The sequence below is a fragment of the Tachypleus tridentatus genome, chromosome 10 (assembly GCF_004210375.1).
Source record: "Tachypleus tridentatus isolate NWPU-2018 chromosome 10, ASM421037v1, whole genome shotgun sequence".
In the NCBI taxonomy this organism is placed as follows: Eukaryota; Metazoa; Arthropoda; class Merostomata; order Xiphosura; family Limulidae; genus Tachypleus; species Tachypleus tridentatus.
Window position 1 is genome coordinate 84,262,536 of NC_134834.1, and position 23,022 is coordinate 84,285,557.

Sequence of the window (23,022 nt, forward strand, 5' to 3'; positions counted from 1 at the left end):
AACCCTCGTGTAGCTTTGCTTGAAATTCATAAACAAACAAAGAAACTAACGAACATAAAAAAATGCAAAATTATAGCCTATTTAGTAATTTAGCTCCCCAGTGGCACAGTAGTATGTCTGCGGACTTACACACTAAAAACTGGGTTTCGATACCCGTGGTGGGCAGAGCACAGATAGTCCATTGAGTAGCTTTGTGCTTAATTCTAAAAAAACAAACAAAAAACCAGCAACTTGAATGTAAATGTTATTTATATCTTTCTTTACATGTACTGTAAAAAATACAGTAAAATAAACATGATACTAACTTATTTTTCAGTGGTACAATCCGTATTTTAAAGTATGGTTAAAACCCGAAAATAAGTTGAAAAACATAACAGAAATAAATATACACCTTAATTTTACTGAAGTTATTCTAAGTTTCTTTCCAGCGTAAAACATTATTTTTATACAAAATTACGTTTTTTTTCCTTCCAGAGGAATTAACGCTGTAATCCTGAAAAATATGGAGCTGAACTGCTCGAAGTTTATTTTATCTATACGTGTGTGTGCATATATATAATAATATAACTGTAGATATTTTATGTGAACAAACGATTTCAAATATTTCTGTGTAGAATTTGAAGAAAAGAAACCTATGAAATATAAAATAAAACCATTGTTGTATGTGGATTAGCCATTAGTTTGAAACTATTTCTTTGTAGGTTCACAAAAACTCCAGATATATAAATATATTGTGTTGGTACTTAACATTGAAGTATTTTATTGTGGAATAGCAGTGAAAACGACATGATATATTTAGTGATAAGCTTATTTTATGTGAAATAATCATTAACTTCAGGGTATTTCCTTGTACAATAAAGGTTAACAACACTCAAAATACAAATGAAAACAGTTATTTTGGGATAGACTCTGGTAAATTTAACAGGTGAATTGATGCGAATGTAACAAAGACACCGTGAAATAGTTTACGATTTGAGCTTACTTGTACTAGTTTGGCTGTTAATCGTTTAACCCTAAATTAAGATAAAACTTTTACAGTACATGTTTACAAGTTAACGTTATACGTATAGCCGTCTTTAAAATGTCAGTGTATTAGATAAAGCCACAAGGAAACGTTTTATACACGCAAAACGTGGAATGTTTATTTTATCTGTTTACTTCGACAAAATATCATTAGTGCGCGTATCCTTCGGTCATGGTTCAGGATACAAAAGCATGTTTTTTGTACTAATGACTACAGCCTCTAATACATTGATGCAACATGAAAACAATCTAAATAAAATCCCCACTGATAAAGTTTGACAAAAAGTTCAATGTATTATTCTCTACTGAGTTAATTTATCATATAAGTCATTTATCGTTCACAAATTAAGAAGTCTTAATAACTTTGATAACAAAACGTAACAAAAACAGAAAATGTTCAGAAAGAAACAAGCTTAGCTTTCACGTATTGGGTAGAATAAATTGCAGCCAACGGTCGATCATGTTAATACGTCTAAACAACGATCGATCATGTTAATACGTCTAAACGGCTCTGGCTACTTTATATGCTATATGTTTCTCAAATAAGTGCCTTATTAACACAGAACAAAAATGAATGTTTCTGTGACGTCATTGCGCTGTCGCATTTTTTAACAAAAGGGGGAGTGTAGAAGCCGTGTTCGTGCACTGACGGTCTAAAAACGTATACTGTTACGATTCCACCTCTTTGGTTCTTTCGAGGATGGTCTACATGGGGAAACGCTTCCAAACAACTAATATTTCTTAAACAGCTGTTCGCATTTAGCTCTGTTACGATACACTTGCATTTCAAGGAGCTGTCGAGATGAACTTCACGGAACGTTAGAGGAAATTAGCATGTCATGAAGTGATATCTGGCTGCTTCCATCTTCATCACCATTAATATACGTTTGTTGCAATTTGAAAAGGTCAACCCAAATGTCTTTTCTGAACACTTGCTGTTAAAGAATCCACTTTTATTAAGCTGGAATTTAGCGAGAAAAACTAGACAAATTATGACTGAACTAAATATAGTTTTCTCGGTTGAAATACTACGTAAGTTTCAATAATATGAAGCGATAAACAAACGTTTCTCTGTTTTAATGTAACTTTATGCCCTTTTGTCATAGCGGGACTTAAATCACAATAATTTTTTTCTTCTCCAGATCAAAACCATATCCGGAATTTTCTGTACTTTGTTAATATTTAACAGTAACAACGAGCTGAGTTACAAAAAAACTGGATTAGAAAACGTGATAGAATTATTCGTGTCATTCGGTTCATATACATTTTCATATATATATTTTTATTTAAATACCTGTTTTCATTTGGCAACAAACAGAGGCAAACATTTTTTACCTTCTTAGTGAAGATTTAGTGAGTTTTTTTGGGGGGTAAAAAATGTTCATTTGGAAACAATGTATTCTGTTTCAATTGTAAACACGATATTACTAACTTACGACAATTTGTTTTTCCTGGAAATTGAATTTCCGTCTTTAATACGTTGATTTCTAATGTTATCTGGATATTTTGATTTCGAGAATTGAAACAAAATGTCTTATAATTTCATATTTGGTCACTTATAGAATTTTCTTAGTAGTATGATGTTAGAATATCGTTTGAATGTATTTTGGAAATCAATTAATCGATAACATTATATCATTATAATAGGACATTGGTCATAAACACTCAAACAAATGTCTATATCTAAACAGGATGTGAAGAGGGAATAATGTAGGAACACTTACTACACGTATTAAATACATCTAAGCACTTCAAGCATCTTAGTTTGTGAAATCATTGTAATAAACATTGGAACTCATGGAGGACATGTTTTTAAAGTATATTCTTTAAACCAGATGATCATACTCTATGACACACAAAATAGCTAAATAACTTAAAGTATCAACATAAGTAATTAAAAAAAACTTGTTAATATTAGAGTTTGAAACAAAACTGAATAATTCGACACTTTTTAAACATTTTCTGTACCTTATAAACATAGACCACATTTGGGAAGTACCATCTCAACTAAGTACCCCTGGACTTATTTCAGTAACCAGTAAAATGCTTTTCATATTTTCATAAACACGAAAACAACGCGCACTTTTGTTATGTACGAAAATATACACACCATTTATCTATACCATTCACAATTTACACAAACTACTTTGTAAACAATGCACGAAGCTACTCTTTAAATATGATTCAAAATTCTTTGAAAATCTAAACAAGTTTTCACTCCTAACAAATGGGGAACATCTAAATGTTGTCACATCATTAGTAAATAGTGGCTTTTCCAATAATTATTGATAAAAAAAAATCCATCCGCTTTTTTTCTTTTTGGAATTTAACTAAATCATACGTTTATCACTGAGCAACTGTTATTCAATAATAAAAACCCTACAAGGAACGATGCTCTTAGAAATGTTGGCACAGTAGTTTAAATATTACATAATTTCAGTAAGAACATAAGAGTTACGACAGTAAGACACAACAGAACCTGTTCAACAATTTTAAATTCAACGAGAACCTTGAAAAGAAATATCAAACCTCCATTCAAGTAGGTCATTTAAACAATAGTTCACCGAATGATCTTCTGAACTTATCTGTCGTCTGTTTTGTCGAGTTAGAATTTTTGAGCAACAGAAGTTTGGAAATGATCAGACATTCGCAATGTGTCACTCTCACCGGTAAACCCAATATTTCTGGTACTTTGGGTGATGGTACATTTTTTCAGAAGAAAATAAATGCAATTCTTAATTCTTTCTTTCCAAACTAGCCAATTGTTACTGATGATCTGCCATCTTCTAACAGTGTATTTCTCTTTCTTGCAAATCCAGATTACGAGAAATACTGGAAACCTCATTTGTTGCTGGCTGGTTATCGGTATAAATGCTTTTGTTAGCAACGTGATGTCCACATGAGACGAATCGGTTTACAGGGATGCTAGATCTGCTGTTGAAATTCATGTCCACGTTATTATAAACTATGGGCTGGTTATTTAGCTGTTGTGAAAGAGCCGAGGCGTCCAGTGAAATGTCAGAGCGATGATCCTGACCTGTGATGTCATTAGAACTAACACTGTTAGATAACACTGGGGGCTTGTTGCCTCCTGACACAAAGGGCAGAGACTCCAAAGAGCCCACACTTGATGCTCTCTTAATAGGACTTGTTTCGCAGCTTTCATTCCGCTGTTGATTAATATTTTGATTTCGCTTTGGATTTTCGCTGGCGCCGTAGCCTGAGTTGTGATGATTTGATGTAGCATCAATAGAGCTCTTGAGTAGAGACATCGAATCATGAGTATCACTGACATTAAGATTCGTACCTTCATCTTGATTATCCTTTCGACATTCATCACTTAGTGAGGACTGAAGGATGTCGGTTGTAACAAAAGCACGGTTTGTTTGGTCGGCCTGAATGAAGCTCGTTTCCATGGTGTGAAAGCCGTTCTTATTGTTTCTAGATGAGACTGAGGCTTTGTCTTCAAGGTCAAGAAGTTTCTCCATCGACTCAACACTCGACTGTAGTTCTGTTTTCTCAGTGTTGAGGCTGTAATTCGATGAAGGCATTGGAATAAGATAATCTTCTGAGCCTGGTGACTGTAGATCAGGGTGAGGGCGATTAATCTGAAATAATAGATGAAAAATTAAACTTTGGTGTACAATCATACCTTGAGAGCTTATGAAACGAACAAACTCTTATTATACTTTGTAAGATAGTCTCAAACCCAGCTTATAGCATTCCAACAATTCCTACAACCAGCAGTAGATCGCGTGTAATTATAGCACACAGCACAACCCATGCTACAAATTAATCTACATATTCCTACCTAACATGAGTACAACTGAAAGCTTTCTTAAAGTTTAGAATGAAAACGATGTTACCATCTTTCGCAAATATTAATGATAAATAAATTGAATCTGGCTGGGGCTAGACCAAGTCTCTTTTGGTAATGCTTCTTGTCAACAAACATTGTTGCCATTTATAAAATCCATTAGTTATCAGTTTGTTTAGCTCCTACACTGATATTCGAGTCTACTGTTTCAATTATTCTTTAACACGAACCTATTATTGTTCACAGCGCTTCTTGTCGTTAGATGTTTCTAAACGTTTGCATTTCGTTTTTCGAATAAGTAAAAATTATATACCTCTGTTTGAAACTTCCACCGTATTCACAACAAAAATATTTTGTAGCTTTTGTTGCTTAGAATTCGTAAGATAAAGTTTATATTTATACACAGGTCGTGCTTGTTCCATCCGTGATCTAAACTCACAACTTCTTCACTTTGCAACAAAAACAACCCATCGTCAGAGATTATTTTCTAAACCAATAGTTTGCTTTAGTCGTGATGACGAAAAGTATACAGCTGAATCAGCTTAGCCTGTTACAAACTCAAAAACACATACAGCTTTAAATAGTTACTTACCAAACTGACTGAACTGATGTACATTATTCGTCGCGAAAGACACAATCCAGTTGCATACTTATTTATAATATTTTTAAATATTTTAATATTTTCTCTTTTCAAGAAACAGGAGCTTCCCTTCAAAAGAATTTCTTCGTGACTTCAAAAAAATTTAGTTAAGTTTTATCTTTATTACTCACACAGATACATACACACACGTTCACATACCTGCAAACAAGCATTTTCGGTGTCCGGAGGTCGCATGACTGGGTCATCTTGTTCCATTAAAGACGAACAATTGAGTTCCGGCAAAGTTGAGTTAACAACATCTGGGTCCTAAAGAAAAGATACAGGAAACGAATTTACTAAAAACAACAATAATCATTAGTTTTATAATCACCTGGTCTGCATCGTGTCAAAATATTAAATATTTTAATAAAACTGTTTGCTGAGATTTTCTTTTTGGCTGGAAACCCGTAATGGGCCTGTTAAGTGTACCGTACTTAAATATGTCATATTATGCTGTGACGTTCACCTATGTATTTGTCCCCCGCTGGTACAGCAGTAAGTCTTCGGATTTACAACGCTAAAATCAGGGGTTCGATTTACCCTGTGTGGACTCAGCAGATGAGATACCCAAATGTGGCTTTGCTATAAGAAAATAAACACAAACTATGCATTTCACGTGAATAAAATTTTCCATGCTTTATGAGATTTGGTGTTCATGATATATTCGATTGTTTATACACACATAGTCCTTGTAGTGACTCAACTCTATTTTCCGATGGTATTAGGTAAACTTCTTTCCCCTTTTGGCCTCTATGCGTATACAATGTGGATGGATGATGCTCTTCACGATATATCTTTCTGCTCGCCCTTTCAGCTGTGGGGGAGTTATAATGTGACGGTTAATCCCACTATTCTGTGGTAAAAGAGTAGCCCAAGAGTTGGCGGTGGGTGATGATGACTAGCTGCCTTCCCTCTAGTCTGACACTGCTAAATTAGGGACGGCTAGCTTAGATAGCCCTCGTGTGTACTTTGCGCGAAATTCAAAAACCAAGATACACAGCTATAGTTTCAAAACGTACACTATTAAGAATGGTGCCGTAATGTAGTCTTTAGGAAAGCCTTAGCTACGTATGGAGATAATAGAAAATTGACAGTGTTTTCGCAAAATAATACGCATCTCTGTGGTTGGAACACAGACGCAAGGTGTTTTGGACAGACAAGTCTGAACTTTGAACTGACTCGTGTATTTTTACCAACGAATCAATTATAGGTTACAGGGTGTGCTTTGTACCACCAGTAAAGCAGGCAGGAGGCTCTGTGATAGTATTTAGAGCAATATATTGTTGGAAGTCTTTAAAAAATTAATGCAGTCATGGATATAAATAAATATTCATTGAGCAAAATTTCTTACTTCGAGAAGCTAATGATTGTAATCTCACTTCCCAAATTTTCAGAGTTATTTGGCAAATAAAACAAGCTTAGAAAGTATGCGTATATCTGGGATAGTTATTGAGTCTTTTAGCAAATTTAAAACTAGGATACTGAATGACTCTTCTACTATAACTGGATCTAAGATAATGAATGAGTCTTCCACTATAACTATAACTGTGATACTGAATGAGCCTTTTGGTGTAACTAGATCTAATGAATCTTATAATATAATTAGCACTAGGATACAGAATAAGTCCTTTAGTATAACTAGGCTTAGGGTACTTAATGAGTCTTCTGAATGATTAAAACTAGGATATTGAATGAGCTTTCTAGTATAACTAAAACTAGGATACTGAATGAGCTTCCTAGTATAACTAAAACTAGGATGCTGAATAAATATTTTTCTATAGCTTGATCTCAGATACTGAATAAGTCTTCTAGTACAAGTAGAACCAGGATATTGAATTAGTATATTTATGATATAACTAGATGTAGGAGAATGAAGAGTCTTCTAGTATAACTAGAGCTAGGATACTGAATGAATCTTATAATATAACCAAGTCTAGAGTCCTGGGTGAGTGTTACAGTACACTGAATAAGTCTTCCAACATAACTAGATCAACGACACCGAGTTAGTGTCGAAATATGACTAGAACACTAATATTAAGTGAGTTTTATAGCACAACTATATTTAAAACACTAAATGAGTTTTCTAGTGTAACTGAATGTAGGGTATTGTGTAACTGGGTCAGTGTTCTAGTATAGTTACGTATAGGATACTGAAATGGAGGTTAAGTATGACTGAATCTGGGATTTAATGGGTGAATTATTACACCAGTTTAAAATACGTAATAAATAAATTTTATATTAAAATTTGTGCGTGCGCGTGTGACGTAATGCTAAGTCAAATAATACCAGTCTGACTAGTGAAGTCTTATATGTTCTAAACTTTAATATCAAGTTTCTCCTTAGTAACCTGGTTTTAACCAGTAACATTCTTACACTGAAGTGTTTTTGTCTGCATACACATTTCTTAAAAATTGCTAAAACGTTCAAAATTAACAAAACAACAACAACAACAACTCTTTAGAATTAGATTCTGTTGTCATTTTGTTCCATGTTTACTGTGGGAAATACATTACCGTACTTCTTCTAAACGTCTGTTGATGACGAGAAACCCACTTGAAATAAAAATATGTCTGAAGATCGAAACGCTGTGTCAATAAGTGTTGATACCCATACCAGCCGTTCTGAGTTACGTTTCTAAACATCTTCAGAACTCGAGATCATGAAAACGAAGCTTGTGATTCCAAAATGAGAACAAAATTCAACAAGTCGACAGGCACCATGTTTGATTTTAATGTGACTGCATTTTGAAAACCCTTATTAATTTTTTTCGTTTTGAGTTTCTGATTATAAGCATAATTTTATTATACCTTACAAATTTTATATTGACGACGAATATTTCCAAAACAGGTACAACGTTTCGATCATTGGTGCAATCGCTCTCAACTGTGCAAATGTTAACAGTTGAAATTAGTGCACTATAGAACCTTTGCACTAATTATTGAAATGTCGTACCTGTTTTAGAAATATCCTTCCTTACTGCAAAAGCTGTAACCTGTAAAAAAATGTAATTATGTTTAAGATATCATAACATTTTCCAGCTTACAAATGGTGTATCTATTTTTAAAATAGCAAATATAAGTTAGTTCTTTCAATGATCCAAAAACCTGTGTTCCATTTCATATCTCTTATAAAAACTGAACAACAGATGTAATATTTGAAACTTACCTGCATGCAGTAACCGAGACGTTCTATGATAGTGGTGAAACTGGGTCGTTCTTCCGGTACAGGATGCCAACACTGCATCATGATGTGGTATCTAAATGACATAAAAACTAATATCAATCTCCAAACGTTTATCAAACCAAACTCCGGATAAAAAAGCCCCCATAAATTTTGAGATTTTTCGCACATGGCCTGGCATGGCCAGGTGATAAAGGCGCTAGACTCGTAATCCAAGGGTTGCGGGCTCGAATCCCCGTCACATCAAACAAGCTCGTCCTGTCAGCTGTAGGGGTGTTATAATGTGATGGTCAATCCCACTATTCGTTGGTGAAAGAGTAGCCCAAGAGTTGGCGGTGGGTGGTGATGACTAACTGCCTTCCCTCTAGTCTTACACTGATAAATAAGGGATGGCTAGCGCAGATAGCCCTCGTGTAGCTTTGCGCGAAATTCAAAACAAACGAAACCAAACTTTTGGCACATTATCATCGGATAAACTGGTGCGTTGATAGAAATACCTGGCTGATATTGCTTACGAAGAAAACAACGTTGCTGAAACGTTGTTAGAAATGTGTGTTTTCTTAGAGCAAAGACTCAACGAGCTGACTGCTGAGTGTTGATAGAAATACCTGGCTGATGTCACTTGAAGAAAATAACGTGTTAATACACTTTCATTACTGGAACTTAACGTTTGTCAAATGTATAATATCCATTATAATACTATCATAATTATAAGAAGTAGTAATAATACTTTATCATAATTATAAGAAGTAGTAATAATACTTTATCATAATTATAAGAAGTAGTAATAATACTTTATCATAATTATAAGTAGTAGTAATAATACTTTATCATAATTATAAAAAGTAATAATAATCATAATTATAAGAAGTAGTAATAATACTTTATCATAATTATAGTAAATTTGTTGAATAATAAACTTTTTTTCCTCTTCCACACCACAAAAAAAAAATGAATCAAACAATTAAATTTTTAAAACATCCTATTTCGCTTTAAGGTTAAGACTCTTGATCTGGAACACATTTTGTTTTAATATTAATAATGTACAGAAACTACTTTTGAATTAAAATACACTGTAATAAAGATTTACACAGTAGTGCATGTTGTACATTCGTAGTATAACTTTATTACGACTAAATCATACTGACCCACTGCTGGTATGATGACACGAAACTTTCATGTTTGACCTTCTTAATTTCAAACATTTTTCAGGTATTGAAAGTTTTTCGAGTTATGCGACACCATGCGCTAGAATTCTTCACCAATCCGCAGATTGCGCAAATTGCATTATTGAATGGAAGAAGTTTAGTATATTTTAAATAAAAAACGCAGGCTAGAGATAGTTTTACTGATTACCAAACGCACAAGAATGAATAAAGTTTTTACTGTTATTTAATGAAGGCTTGAAGAATGACTCTCGAACAACAAAAAAAGAAACACAAGCCAATACTTTGCTTTTACAAAATAATATAGTTAAATTATTAAGATATACATATAACAGGCATTAAAGAAAACAACAAATAAAACTTGAATAAACACAAGAAGAGACATTAATATCAATTACATGTAAGACGTTGTATTCAAAGCAAGGGAAGATATATATATGTAATGATTAAACTAAGACGAATCTAATCAGAGTTTGAGAATATTATTTTACTGTATTGAAAATAATCCAGATAGCTTGAACATGTTAGATTAATAAATAAAGAGTGATTTGAAAACATTTACTAAATGAATTGGAATGGTGACGCTTAGATAGTTTAAAGAATATATATATATTAAGAGAAACTCCTTTAAATAAGAGAATATAAGAATGTCCAAATCCTGTAAAATGATAAACCTATGGAGAAAAAAGAAACGAAGAGATCAGGGACACTTGCCTAATCAAGATCTGAAAATAACAAATTGTTACAGAAAGAAAAATATAAAAATGATAGAAATACAGAAACAAAAACACTTTATTAGAAGTACAAAACAATAGTTTGTTATATGAAGAACAAATGTGAGAATAATAAATATATACAGGACGTAAAACTAATACTCGAACCTGAAAATAACAGATAGTTGAATGAAATGGGATCTGGTCACAATCTGTAAACCACTCATAACTGACATCATAAACTTGACAGAAAACTTACAAATAATAAATGTTTATGATAAATGAAACCTCATCAGAACTGGAAGCAACAGGTACTAAAAAAAATAAGCACTTGTATACAATAAATAGATAGTTAAATAAGCACTTGTATACAAGAAATAGATAGTTAAATAAGCACTTGTATATGATAAATAGCTAGTTAAATAAGCACTTGTATACAAGAAATAGATAGTTAAATAAGCACTTGTATATGATAAATAGCTAGTTAAATAAGCACTTGTATATGATAAATAGCTAGTTAAATAAGCACTTGTATATGATAAATAGATAGTTAAATAAGCACTTGTATACAAGAAATAGATAGTTAAATAAGCACTTGTATACAAGAAATAGATAGTTAAATAAGCACTTGTATACAAGAAATAGATAGTTAAATAAGCACTTGTATACAAGAAATAGATAGTTAAATAAGCACTTGTATATGATAAATAGATAGTTAAATAAGCACTTGTATACAAGAAATAGATAGTTAAATAAGCACTTGTATACAAGAAATAGCTAGTTAAATAAGCACTTGTATACAAGAAATAGATAGTTAAATAAGCACTTGTATATGATAAATAGCTAGTTAAATAAGCACTTGTATACAAGAAATAGATAGTTAAATAAGCACTTGTATATGATAAATAGCTAGTTAAATAAGCACTTGTATATGATAAATAGATAGTTAAATAAGCACTTGTATATGATAAATAGATAGTTAAATAAGCACTTGTATATGATAAATAGCTAGTTAAATAAGCACTTGTATATGATAAATAGCTAGTTAAATAAGCACTTGTATATGATAAATAGATAGTTAAATAAGCATTTGTATATGATAAATAGATAGTTAAATAAGCACTTGTATATGATAAATAGATAGTTAAATAAGCACTTGTATATGATAAATAGCTAGTTAAATAAGCACTTGTATATGATAAATAGCTAGTTAAATAAGCACTTGTATATGATAAATAGCTAGTTAAATAAGCACTTGTATATGATAAATAGATAGTTAAATAAGCACTTGTATATGATAAATAGCTAGTTAAATAAGCACTTGTATATGATAAATAGATAGTTAAATAAGCACTTGTATACAAGAAATAGCTAGTTAAATAAGCACTTGTATATGATAAATAGATAGTTAAATAAGCACTTGTATATGATAAATAGCTAGTTAAATAAGCACTTGTATATGATAAATAGCTAGTTAAATAAGCACTTGTATATGATAAATAGCTAGTTAAATAAGCACTTGTATATGATAAATAGATAGTTAAATAAGCACTTGTATATGATAAATAGATAGTTAAATAAGCACTTGTATATGATAAATAGCTAGTTAAATAAGCACTTGTATATGATAAATAGATAGTTAAATAAGCACTTGTATATGATAAATAGATAGTTAAATAAGCACTTGTATACAAGAAATAGATAGTTAAATAAGCACTTGTATATGATAAATAGATAGTTAAATAAGCACTTGTATACAAGAAATAGATAGTTAAATAAGCACTTGTATATGATAAATAGATAGTTAAATAAGTGCTTGTACATAAGAAATAGATAGTTAAATAAGCACTTGTATATAAGAAATAGCTAGTTAAATAAGTGCTTGTACATAAGGAATAGCAAGTTAAATAAGCACTTGTATACAGTTAAAAGAGTAATTAATAAAAAGAATTGTCTTCGGATCATAATTTGTGAGCAGTAGAGTAATAAATACAATAAAACGTCTTACATGGGTACAGTATTAAACAGCTTCAAACCATACTGAATTACAGAGAACAGTAATAAACAGCTTCATAACTAATCAGATTACCAGAAACAGTAATAAATAGCTTAAGAACGAGGCTCCTTACAGTAAACAGTTTCAGAATTAATTGCGCTACAGGAAGCAGTAAAAACAACTTCAGAACTGGGTACCTTACAAGAACTAGTAATAAACAGCTCGACATACAGGAAACGGTAATAAACAGTTCCGGAATTAATCACATTATCGAAAACTTTAATAAACAGCTTCCAAATCGATCACATCAACGGAAACAGCGATAAGCAGGTTCAGAATTAATCGCATTACCGGAAACAGTAATAAAGAGCTTCAAAACTAAACGCTATACAGGAACTAGTAATAAACAGCTTCAGAACTAGGTGCCATATAGGAACTAGTAATAAATAGCTTCAGCACTAGGTGCCATACAGGAACTAGTAATAAACAGTTTCAGAACTAGGTGCCATACAGGAACTAGTAATAAACAGTTTCAGAACTAGGTGCCATACAGGAACTAGTAATAAACAGCTTAAGATAGAACTAGGTGCCATACAGGAACTAGTAATAAACAGTTTCAGAACTAGGTGCCATACAGGAACTAGTAATAAACAGCTTAAGATAGAACTAGGTGCCATACAGGAACTAGTAATAAACAGCTTCAGAACTAGGTGCCATACAGGAACTAGTAATAAACAGCTTAAGATAGAACTAGGTGCCATACAGGAACTAGTGATAAACAGTTTCAAAACTAGGTGCCATACAGGAACTAGTAATAAACAGCTTCAGAACTAGGTGCCATACAGGAACTAGTAATAAACAGCTTAAGATAGAACTAGGTGCCATACAGGAACTAGTAATAAACAGTTTCAGAACTAGGTGCCATACAGGAACTAGTAATAAACAGTTTCAGAACTAGGTGCCATACAGGAACCAGTAATAAACAGCTTCAGAACTAGGTGCTATACAGGAACTAGTAATAAACAGTTTCAGAACTAGGTGCCATACAGGAACTAGTAATAAACAGTTTCAGAACTAGGTGCCATACAGGAACTAGTAATAAACAGCTTCAGAACTAGCTGCCATACAGGAACTAGTAATAAACAGCTTCAGAACTAGCTGCCATACAGGAACTAGTAATAAACAGCTTTACTTACTCCTAAAATGCTAATTATCCATATGTTAATCAGCTGACTCTTTTCATTCGTCTTTTCTAATTTTTTTAAGATAATATCTTACATATATATAAGTTCTATGTATGTTTATACGCCTTCTTTATTGTATGTTTCATCTAACACGTTAAACAGAAAATGTCGTGGATAAAGTAGAAACTCTTCTAACATTGATATATTTTGGAAAGAAGGCGTATAAACAAACAATGAATAATGTGTTAGTACAACTATTAATAAAAATCTGATTTTAGTTCTGGACTTCATGGAAGAACGTGTCTTGTAGGATAATCGTTTTCAATATTTTATTAATAAGTAGATAGAAAAACTAGGTTGACACTAAGGTGCCCTTCCCTATCTGTTAGTATAGATTATCTGTCTATATGTGGGTATTATTATCTGATTCCAGAAAAGGTTAGTCATCTTTAAATCAATCTCATATTTCCCTAGATTATACCATCCTTTAGATAAACACTATCTATCTGTACGTTGATGTCTGGTCGAATATCACTTGCTTTTTACAGGCATCAATTTTCTCAAGGTATACCTATTGACTGATATCCACTTCTGGATAATAGTTACTACATCTAGGTGATGTCATCCTGTAGGTAGACATAATACACCTCTAGAAACATTCTTTTTACGTTTGATCAACAACGGTTCACTCCTAGATTGGGCTGATTTTTCTCCCTCACCTTCCTATTAATCCACATACATTTACATCTATATAGACATAACATAACTGTAAGCTTTCTGAATAAACAAATATAATATTATAAAAATTATTGCTCCTGCCCAGTGGCACAGCGCTATGTCTGCAGACTCACACCGTTAGAAACTGGATTTCGATACTCGTGGTGGGCAGAGCACAGATAGCTCATTGCGTAGTTTTGTGCTTATTTCTGAAAACACAAACAAATAAATAAAAATTCCTCTTGACAAAAATTTTAAAAAATCGACAGTTCTGTTAACACAACTATTTCCTGTAGTTGAGGGATACTGAAACACAGGGAATAAATAATCGCGTATCTCTAAAAGAATTGCTGAATTAGCTATTGTACATGGTGTCAATATAGCATCATAAGACTTTGAATGAAAACTGTAATTTAAAGGAAAACCAAAGACACGTAAAGTCATAATCATCACAGCTTTATTTTGTAACCCATGTTCAATAAAATATTACCATTTGTAATACAATGATATGTGTCACGTTTTAATGCTGTTCTGGAACCTTATAACAGTCAGTTCATGCAAGATTTTTGTCTCAACAAAATAGTAAATTTCTAGCAGATAGTTGTTGTGACAACCTTTTGCGTGGTTGTCACCATCATAATAATGAACAATTCAGGGGTATTAGCTGAACGTAAACATATGTTACTTCAAGATATAAGCTCTTCCGGGAGCACATGTTTTACATTGTGTTAATTTTTTGTTTTTTTGTTTTAGAAGTTTCGCACATACAACTACTTATGCATAATCGCCTCTGATTTTGGACTGACAAACTAGAGATGAATAGTTAGTCAATAGCTAGTAGACTCGAAGGAAAGCAACTAGTTAATAGCATCCTCCGTAAACTCTTTACCTATTCTAATGTCTTCGAAAATTGAGTTCTGACGTTCACTCTTATAGCACACCCTCTATCCTAATAAGCTGTTCTCAGTCCGGAAAAGTTTTTCCCACTAGACCAATCCCGGCTCTATGCTATATATTTTTTGATTTAGTCATTATAATAATGAAGTTCTATTGACAATAGTTTTAGAGTTTTTTAAGTAATGCGACAATCTCTCGAAACTACAAAAGTTATTTTTTTCGCAGATATCAGATATGTCAATATACGCAATACTAATTTAATCTTCTTAACATACCTGAAAAAACACATTAAAAATTGTTGAAAGATGCTGTTGTGTAAGTCTACACTCAATATTTATTACATAAAAACGTATATAATGTAACAAACTATGCTATAAAACAAATTTCGTAATAAAAATTAACACTTCAAATTCGTTAATATTTATGAAAGTACTTCAAAACATATGTCAGAATATTTTAAGCAAAAACCAAAACCATAAAATAATGAAATTATAACCGTGTTAAATGTTATTTATAAGCCAGGTTTCATTACATTATTGCTGAATAAATCGTATACAGCTTATTGAACATTATTAGAAACAGTTTGTTTAAAGTAAGTGCTTACAAGTTTACCATAATTAGGTTTCACTTTATTTATTTCCATTCTTTGTAACTGTCGATCGATCTTCTTGGTAACTATTTGACCACTTTAGGAAATAACTTCTAATACCAGTATCGTATAACTTTTAAATTAAAACAGATGCTGCAGATGATGTAGAAGAAAGACTTTACTTTCTATTGGCGTCTTGAACTACCACAAGTACAAATGTTACAGCATTATTTTATTTTGTACAAGTACCATAAACTCTTGCAGGAATCTACAGGGTGTTCGAAAAGTCACTGTGCAGTTTTGTAATCATATCTTATGCAGTCTATTTCAAACCAGCAACTGATAGTGGTGTTTAGAAACAAAATAAGAAGGATCCAGACCTGTATTGATGACACTTGGGGACACTATCAACATTGTTTATAATTGTCATTCATACTTACCAACTGTATTCTATACTGAAACATGTCTGTTAATAAATATATTAGTGCACAGTGACTTTCCGAACACCCTGTAGATAGACTACATGTTTTCATAAATCCGTACGCTGCATAGAGCTATAAATAGAGGTGGAAAATGAAGTGAGTTCATCTTCACACAGTACATAGAGTAAAACAACGGGTAATTGCCTGTTACTTCTAGTAACATAACAGAGCTGAACTAACAATTATAACTGGTCTTCACACTGCGTAGAGATTACACAATTTGAACGTACTGTGTGATAAACTGGTCTGTAGGCACTATAAAGTATAGGTGGATCAAGCGTTGGTTTGGTCTAAACATTGAATAGAGACTATAAAATATAGGTGGAATAAGTGTTGAGGTTGGTCCAAACGTTATATAATCACCATAAAATATAAGTGGACAAAGTGTTGAGGTTTGTCCAAACAGTGTTTAGAGACCATAAAATATAGGTGGAATAAGTGTTGGTTGGTCCAAACGTTATATAATCACCATAAAATATAAGTGGACAAAGTGTTGAGGTTTGTCCAAACAGTGTTTAGAGACCATAAAATATAGGTGGAATAAGTGTTAAGGTTGGTCCAAACGTTATATAATCACCATAAAATATAGGTGGACAAAGTGTTGAGGTTTGTCCAAACAGTGTTTAGAGACCATAAAATATAGGTGGAATAAGTGTTGAGGTTGGTCCAAACGTTATATAAACACCATAAAATATAGGTAGACAAAGTGTTGAGGTTTGTCCAAACAGTGTTTAGAAACCATAAAATATAGGTGGAATAAGTGTTGAGGTTGGTCCAAACGTTATATAATCACCATAAAATATAGGTGGACAAAGTGTTGAGGTTTGTCCAAACAGTGTTTAGAGACCATAAAATATAGGTGGAATAAGTGTTGAGGTTGGTCCAAACGTTATATAATCACCATAAAATATAGGTGGACAAAGTGTTGAGGTTTGTCCAAACAGTGTTTAGAGACCATAAAATATAGGTGGAATAAGTGTTGAGGTTGGTCCAAACGTTATATAAACACCATAAAATATAGGTAGACAAAGTGTTGAGGTTTGTCCAAACAGTGTTTAGAAACCATAAAATATAGGTGGAATAAGTGTTGAGGCTAATCTAAAAACTCTATAGAGACCATATAGTATAGATGACAATGTGTTTCAGTAGGCCTGTACACTGCATGGTGAGTAAACAATACATGTGGATTACATTTTACTGTGGTCCTACACTCAATATCAAACTAAAAACTACAGGTAAAATACGTTACGCACATTGCAGGTGGTGTGTTTATGGCTAGCATCTGTAATGTACAGACTGACGACATGTTTTCACGATACTTATGCTATACGCATACTATAAAATCGATGTGGTTTACCTGGTTGAACTGATGTGTGTACAGCATTAACATCTTATAAAATGCAAAAAGATTGTTTTAATATATGTTTCATTAAGCATAGGTTTGGTTTGAATTTCGCACAAAGCTACACGAGGACTATCTGCGCTATCCGTCCCTAATTTATCAGTGTAAGACTAGAGGAAAGGCAGCTAGTCATCACTACCCACCGCCAACTCTTGTGCTACTTTTTTACCAGTGAATGGTGGGATTGACCGTAACATTATAACGCACTCACGGCTGAAAGGGCGAACATGTTTGGTGTGACGGGGATTCGAACCCACGACCCTCGGATTATGAGTCAAGTTCTGTCGGGCCCATTAAGCATAGGAGTTGTAAGAAGTTTCTAAAGAATCGATATTTTCTTCTTTACATTAGTGCCACAGCTTGTAGTTTATCTGCATGTCGATTTGTTGATTTGGCTATTTTCTGAGATTAAAAAAGTCGCATTTATATAACAGTTAAATATATAGCTGTAACATATACTAGATGTGCTTATAATACGAAAAGTTAAACTATGTTCTTTTATATGTTCACACTGAAAAGTGTTCACCTATTTCAAGTTTTCAATGGTTGTACGATGTCAAAATGTTTGTATTTTTTGTGGCAAATACAACTTCATTGCAGCACCTCCTCCTTCCTTGCGATCAAATTCATTAATATTATAAAGTTTTATGTTTCGATGTTATGCGTGTAGAATATTTTGTACGTATCCTGTGGTAGTAAAAATTCGTTTTCATTAAATATTACTTTAGTTATTAAACCAGAGCAAAATAATTACCTGCACATTATATTATGGTGTTACTAGAGTTGACATGTTTTAAGAAAAACAATTAAAATGTTTTTTTTTTAGTCTCTTTCTTTCGTTTTATTTCCGTATTTTGGCAGTCCAACTCTTCTTTCTAAGCATAACGCGGCCCTGTTGTAGAGCTCTGAATTTCTAAGCTGACGCCTTAGGTTCGAATCTTAATGAAACATTTCTCATACTTTGGCTGTAGGTGCAAAATAAAAGTGGCAGTAATTATTTTAGTTTGATGGTGTGCGGTAGGTTCCTTCTGACGGGTTGCCTTGCCTCTGGTCAGTAGTTCAAAATTAGGATCAGCGACATTTTGACTTCGTATCTTTGCCATAAATACAAAACACAAACATCAGTCTAAAGTTAAATTTCTTACACTGGTTTTGGACACATCGAAGGGGGTTCTAGTCTTCCACCAGATGTAACTAACTGCATTACTTCCTGGTTGCTCCTTCCTGGGTAAGGCATGTAACCCAGTGACATCACTTCCCACAAGAGAACTCCAAAGGACCTGAAATAATAGGAGACAAACCTTACAATATCATCTCACAGAATGTGTATGTGCGTTTAATCTAATTATACCAACAAAAGTTAAGTCGTATTAAAGTTTGTTTCAATACGCAATTTTGAATTTTGCTGGTAAATATTAAAAACGGTTCTTTTCGTAAAGAAAAATCTGGTTCGTTAGAAATCTCAAAATAATTTAAGTATTTTTGATTACCATAACAACATCTAGTATGTTTTGGATGTCACTCTGTGCACTGATATAAAAACATCTAATAACTTTTATCAATATTTCTCTACATCAACGTTTGTGTTTATGGTTTAATCGAGGTGTGTAGTCCACACACAAACTCAAAATTTGATATGAAATCTGAATCTGCCACAGGTATTGACAACTGTTATACGAAGGAAGTGCATTATAAGAAAACAAACAGTTGGGGCATGAAAAGTGTTTGGCAAGAATTAGAAAAAAAAATTAAAATAATATCTTATAAAACATTAACACGTCAAACATAACATCACTATTAAGTCTAATACGCAAGTTTAACAAAATTAATGGACAGACATTTATTTGATGAAATGTAAACTAATAAGGGGCTGTGAAAAAAAAAAAAAACTTTGATAAATTGATTGCTGTATCGATGCTGATGTGTTATAAAGAAGTTAACTAACCAAGAATACAAATATTCTTTGATGACTTGTTAAAATTATTAAATGAATAAAGGTTGATGTACTTCTTAGGTAATAAATAATATAACAATATAAATATTATTGGATGCCTTATAAAAATTACTAGGTTAGGTGTTTGCGTATACTATTGATACCTATTAAAAATAATAATTTTCAAGAGTATGGATACAAATTTTAAATTATGTGTAAAGGTGAAAGTTCTGTAAATTCTAGACTCGAAGCCCTCGACCTGGTAAAGTCCTCATTAGCCACACGTTTTTTTTTTCCTTGTAATGTCGACCCAAGTGTTTCATGAAACAAGCAGAAGTTGAATAATCACACCAAACGACTTGACAGTATGGCAAAGAAGCCATGTTGTCTCATCACCATGGGTTTATTTGTTTTACTGTTAAGCAGAAAGCGACATAATGGGCTATCTACGCTGGATTCACCACGGATATCAAGATCCAATTTTTAGCATTATAAGACTTCGAACTTTCAGTTAAGTCACTGAGAACATTGCAATAGGAAAATGAATTTCGCCAACTGGAATCTAGCAGTGTCTACATTTCAATATTATTGATGATAAGGCATTCACTATAATTATTAAACCTTAATTCTGAATAGATCAGGCAAATTATTAAATGCAATGATGGAATTTCATTAATGAATAGATCCGTTAAAAAACAAAATAGTTTTTATACAGAGATATAGTAACTAAAACACAGTTGTTAAATCTTATTGGAGGGGCGTTGTTACTTTAATAACCCTCTGGTTATTTGATCTCAAAGAGTTATTCGGGTTATTGAGTTAAAAGGTTTGTATCTATACTGATATGATTTCAAAGAGATATGTGGGATAAATAATATAAGTGCCTCTAAAAGATATGTTCTGGCAATGTGGCTGCACCTCGTAGAGAACGATATTTTTGAGGTTGAAGGTCAAATTGGCTCAATCTAACTAAATTATACACATGCGTTACATTCAGTTTAGTTTTGTGAAAGTTATCGCTTACCAAATATCCGTTTTTGAGGTAAATATGCCGTCCAGAAAGGCTTCTGGTGGCATCCATTTGACTGGTAGGATTGTCTTACCTCCTTTCCGATAGTAATCAGCTCTGAAAATTGTTTAAAGTATTTAATTATTTTAATTTTTAAGAGCGTACCATTGACAGTACTGAAACAGCATTGTTAAACAATACGTGTACTAAATGTGTTTCTATAAGTTTAGGCACGAAGTCGTCAAGGATTATTTGAGTAACCAGATCCTTAGTACCATTAGCTTTAAAATTTTTATCCTATTAAATTTATGCTATGTCTTTTTCAAACAATAGAAAAAACAACTAATATTTATTGTTGTTAAATCATACCGATAGATGTCTCTAGCCATGCCAAAGTCAGCTATTTTGACAAGTGAGTCTAAATCCCTTGTCGTGAGAAGACAATTCCTGGCTGCGAGATCCCTAAATCGTAAATAACGGATATGATAATGCTTAGAATATTCCATAAAATGTAAATATTTATACACACATAATTAATCGATTCATTAACATTTTCTGAACTAGTTAGATGGTAGTCAAATACAATAGTATTTTTACACGTTGTGTACAATATTTGAGTAATTTATTGTTGAATAGTCAGCATTGTAATATATGATGAAAATCAAAAACATCGTATAATGTTTAATTTTTATGTTTGGTTAAAATGAAGTTCATTGAACTTTACATGAATGTTCTAATTTCGAAAAATGTAATCAATCTCAAGTTGTTCCCAACATAAATTATTTAAATACTACGTTAACCGTACTGTAATGTGAAATTAAGGTATAAAAAGAAGTGTGTTCTATTATTCCCGCCTTTATTTTTGATTATTTCTGTTTTATTGAAGATGAGTATTTCTATTGATAATATTAATATTAAATATGTTTTAAACAAACATATAACAAAACAAGAGACTCATATATGTTGTTTTTAAAGCTCATCAATAGATGGCCATAGCGATGTCATCACATGAAAATTATAATCGCAAAATATGTTTCTACAAGGATTTCGAAGTTAGTTTTACACTCGAGACCAGTATTATAACATACGTTTATAGGTTTGATTTGCCTTTGAAAAACAAAAACAAACTTATTTTTTTGAAAACTGTTAGCAAGTTTAAGTGTATTTCTCTCTATGAAGTAAATTATTCTTGACTGTAAGTATGAGATTTTTGTACTTTATTTGTTGAAACTGTTAGCCTATGGAGCGTTTATTGTTTTTAAGAGCAAAGTTCCCGTTTTAACATTTACAGTTGAGCCACTGGTGGGCTGGAAGACAGAACAGAATTTCCCCATCACACCAAACATTCTCGCATTTTCAGCCGTGGGGGTGTTATAATGTGACAGTCAATCCCACTATTCGTTGGTAAAAGAGTAGCCCAAGAGTTGGCGGTGGGTGGTAATGACTAACTGTCTTCCCTCTAGTCTTAGACTCTTAAATTAGGAACGGCTAGCGCAGATAGCCCTTGTGTAGCTTTGCGCGAAATTCAAAACAAACCAAACCAGAACAGAATTAGTGTAAACTAAAATTACTCGAAAAGATTTTGAAAGCTGTTAACTTGTGAAGTAAGAAGAAGAAATACTATGTGCAAATTTAATTACAGTGGACAACTAGCGCTAAACATCTGGCTTCGATCCCTTCAACGGACACAAAACCAATAGCCAAATTGTGTAACATTGCATCTAAATGAATCTATAACCTAAAACGAAATTTTACTTATTGTGTACTTAATTATGAGTATTGTTTATTACGATAAAATAAAGAGAATGCACGTTACAGTAAGAAATGTACTTTAATCAGAGTTTAAAATTATAGAAGTGTAATTACATAGTCTATAAGAAGCTTGTTGAACAAGCAGTTTTATGCCTTTAACTCTTGTAAACGATTAAAGTCAAACAATACGACTTCTTGAACACCGACATAAGTTTCAACGTATTAATTTCTGTAGAACTCAAAGTAAGAAAATTGTAAGTTACCGTATTTTCACGTAAGTGACCTACTCCTGGTATACCTCGTACCTGAGGATAAAAAGTGCTTTAAGAAACTATTAGGCACGTATTACCAACACTCGTGTACACTTCGCAAGCCAGCAACACAAATAAATTTTAAAAGACAAAACAAATTAAAGAATGTTTTTACATTACAGACTAGAAGTGAGTAGTCTGTGGTTGCCATTGGTTAAATCTACAGCAGGTCTTTGCACCAATCACAAAGAGGATAAACCTTCTGTTGCAA

General features: G+C 32.5%; 1 protein-coding gene across 2 annotated transcripts in view; it reads right to left on the reverse strand.

Moving 5' to 3' along the window:
• Positions 1–1,115: 1,115 nt before the first annotated feature.
• The window catches only part of LOC143229753 (tyrosine-protein kinase receptor-like), a 215,406-nt gene continuing 193,499 nt past the window's right edge, over positions 1,116–23,022 (reverse strand). For both annotated transcript variants that reach the window (XM_076462508.1, XM_076462507.1), the window contains exons 24-29: positions 21,118–21,210; positions 20,764–20,865; positions 18,952–19,086; positions 8,646–8,736; positions 5,640–5,747; positions 1,116–4,631 (exon numbers count right to left, since the gene is read on the reverse strand). In XM_076462508.1, the coding sequence (XP_076318623.1) occupies positions 3,810–4,631; positions 5,640–5,747; positions 8,646–8,736; positions 18,952–19,086; positions 20,764–20,865; positions 21,118–21,210 (1,351 nt within the window). In that variant the 3' untranslated portion in view covers positions 1,116–3,809. The remainder of the gene's footprint in view (positions 4,632–5,639; positions 5,748–8,645; positions 8,737–18,951; positions 19,087–20,763; positions 20,866–21,117; positions 21,211–23,022) is intronic.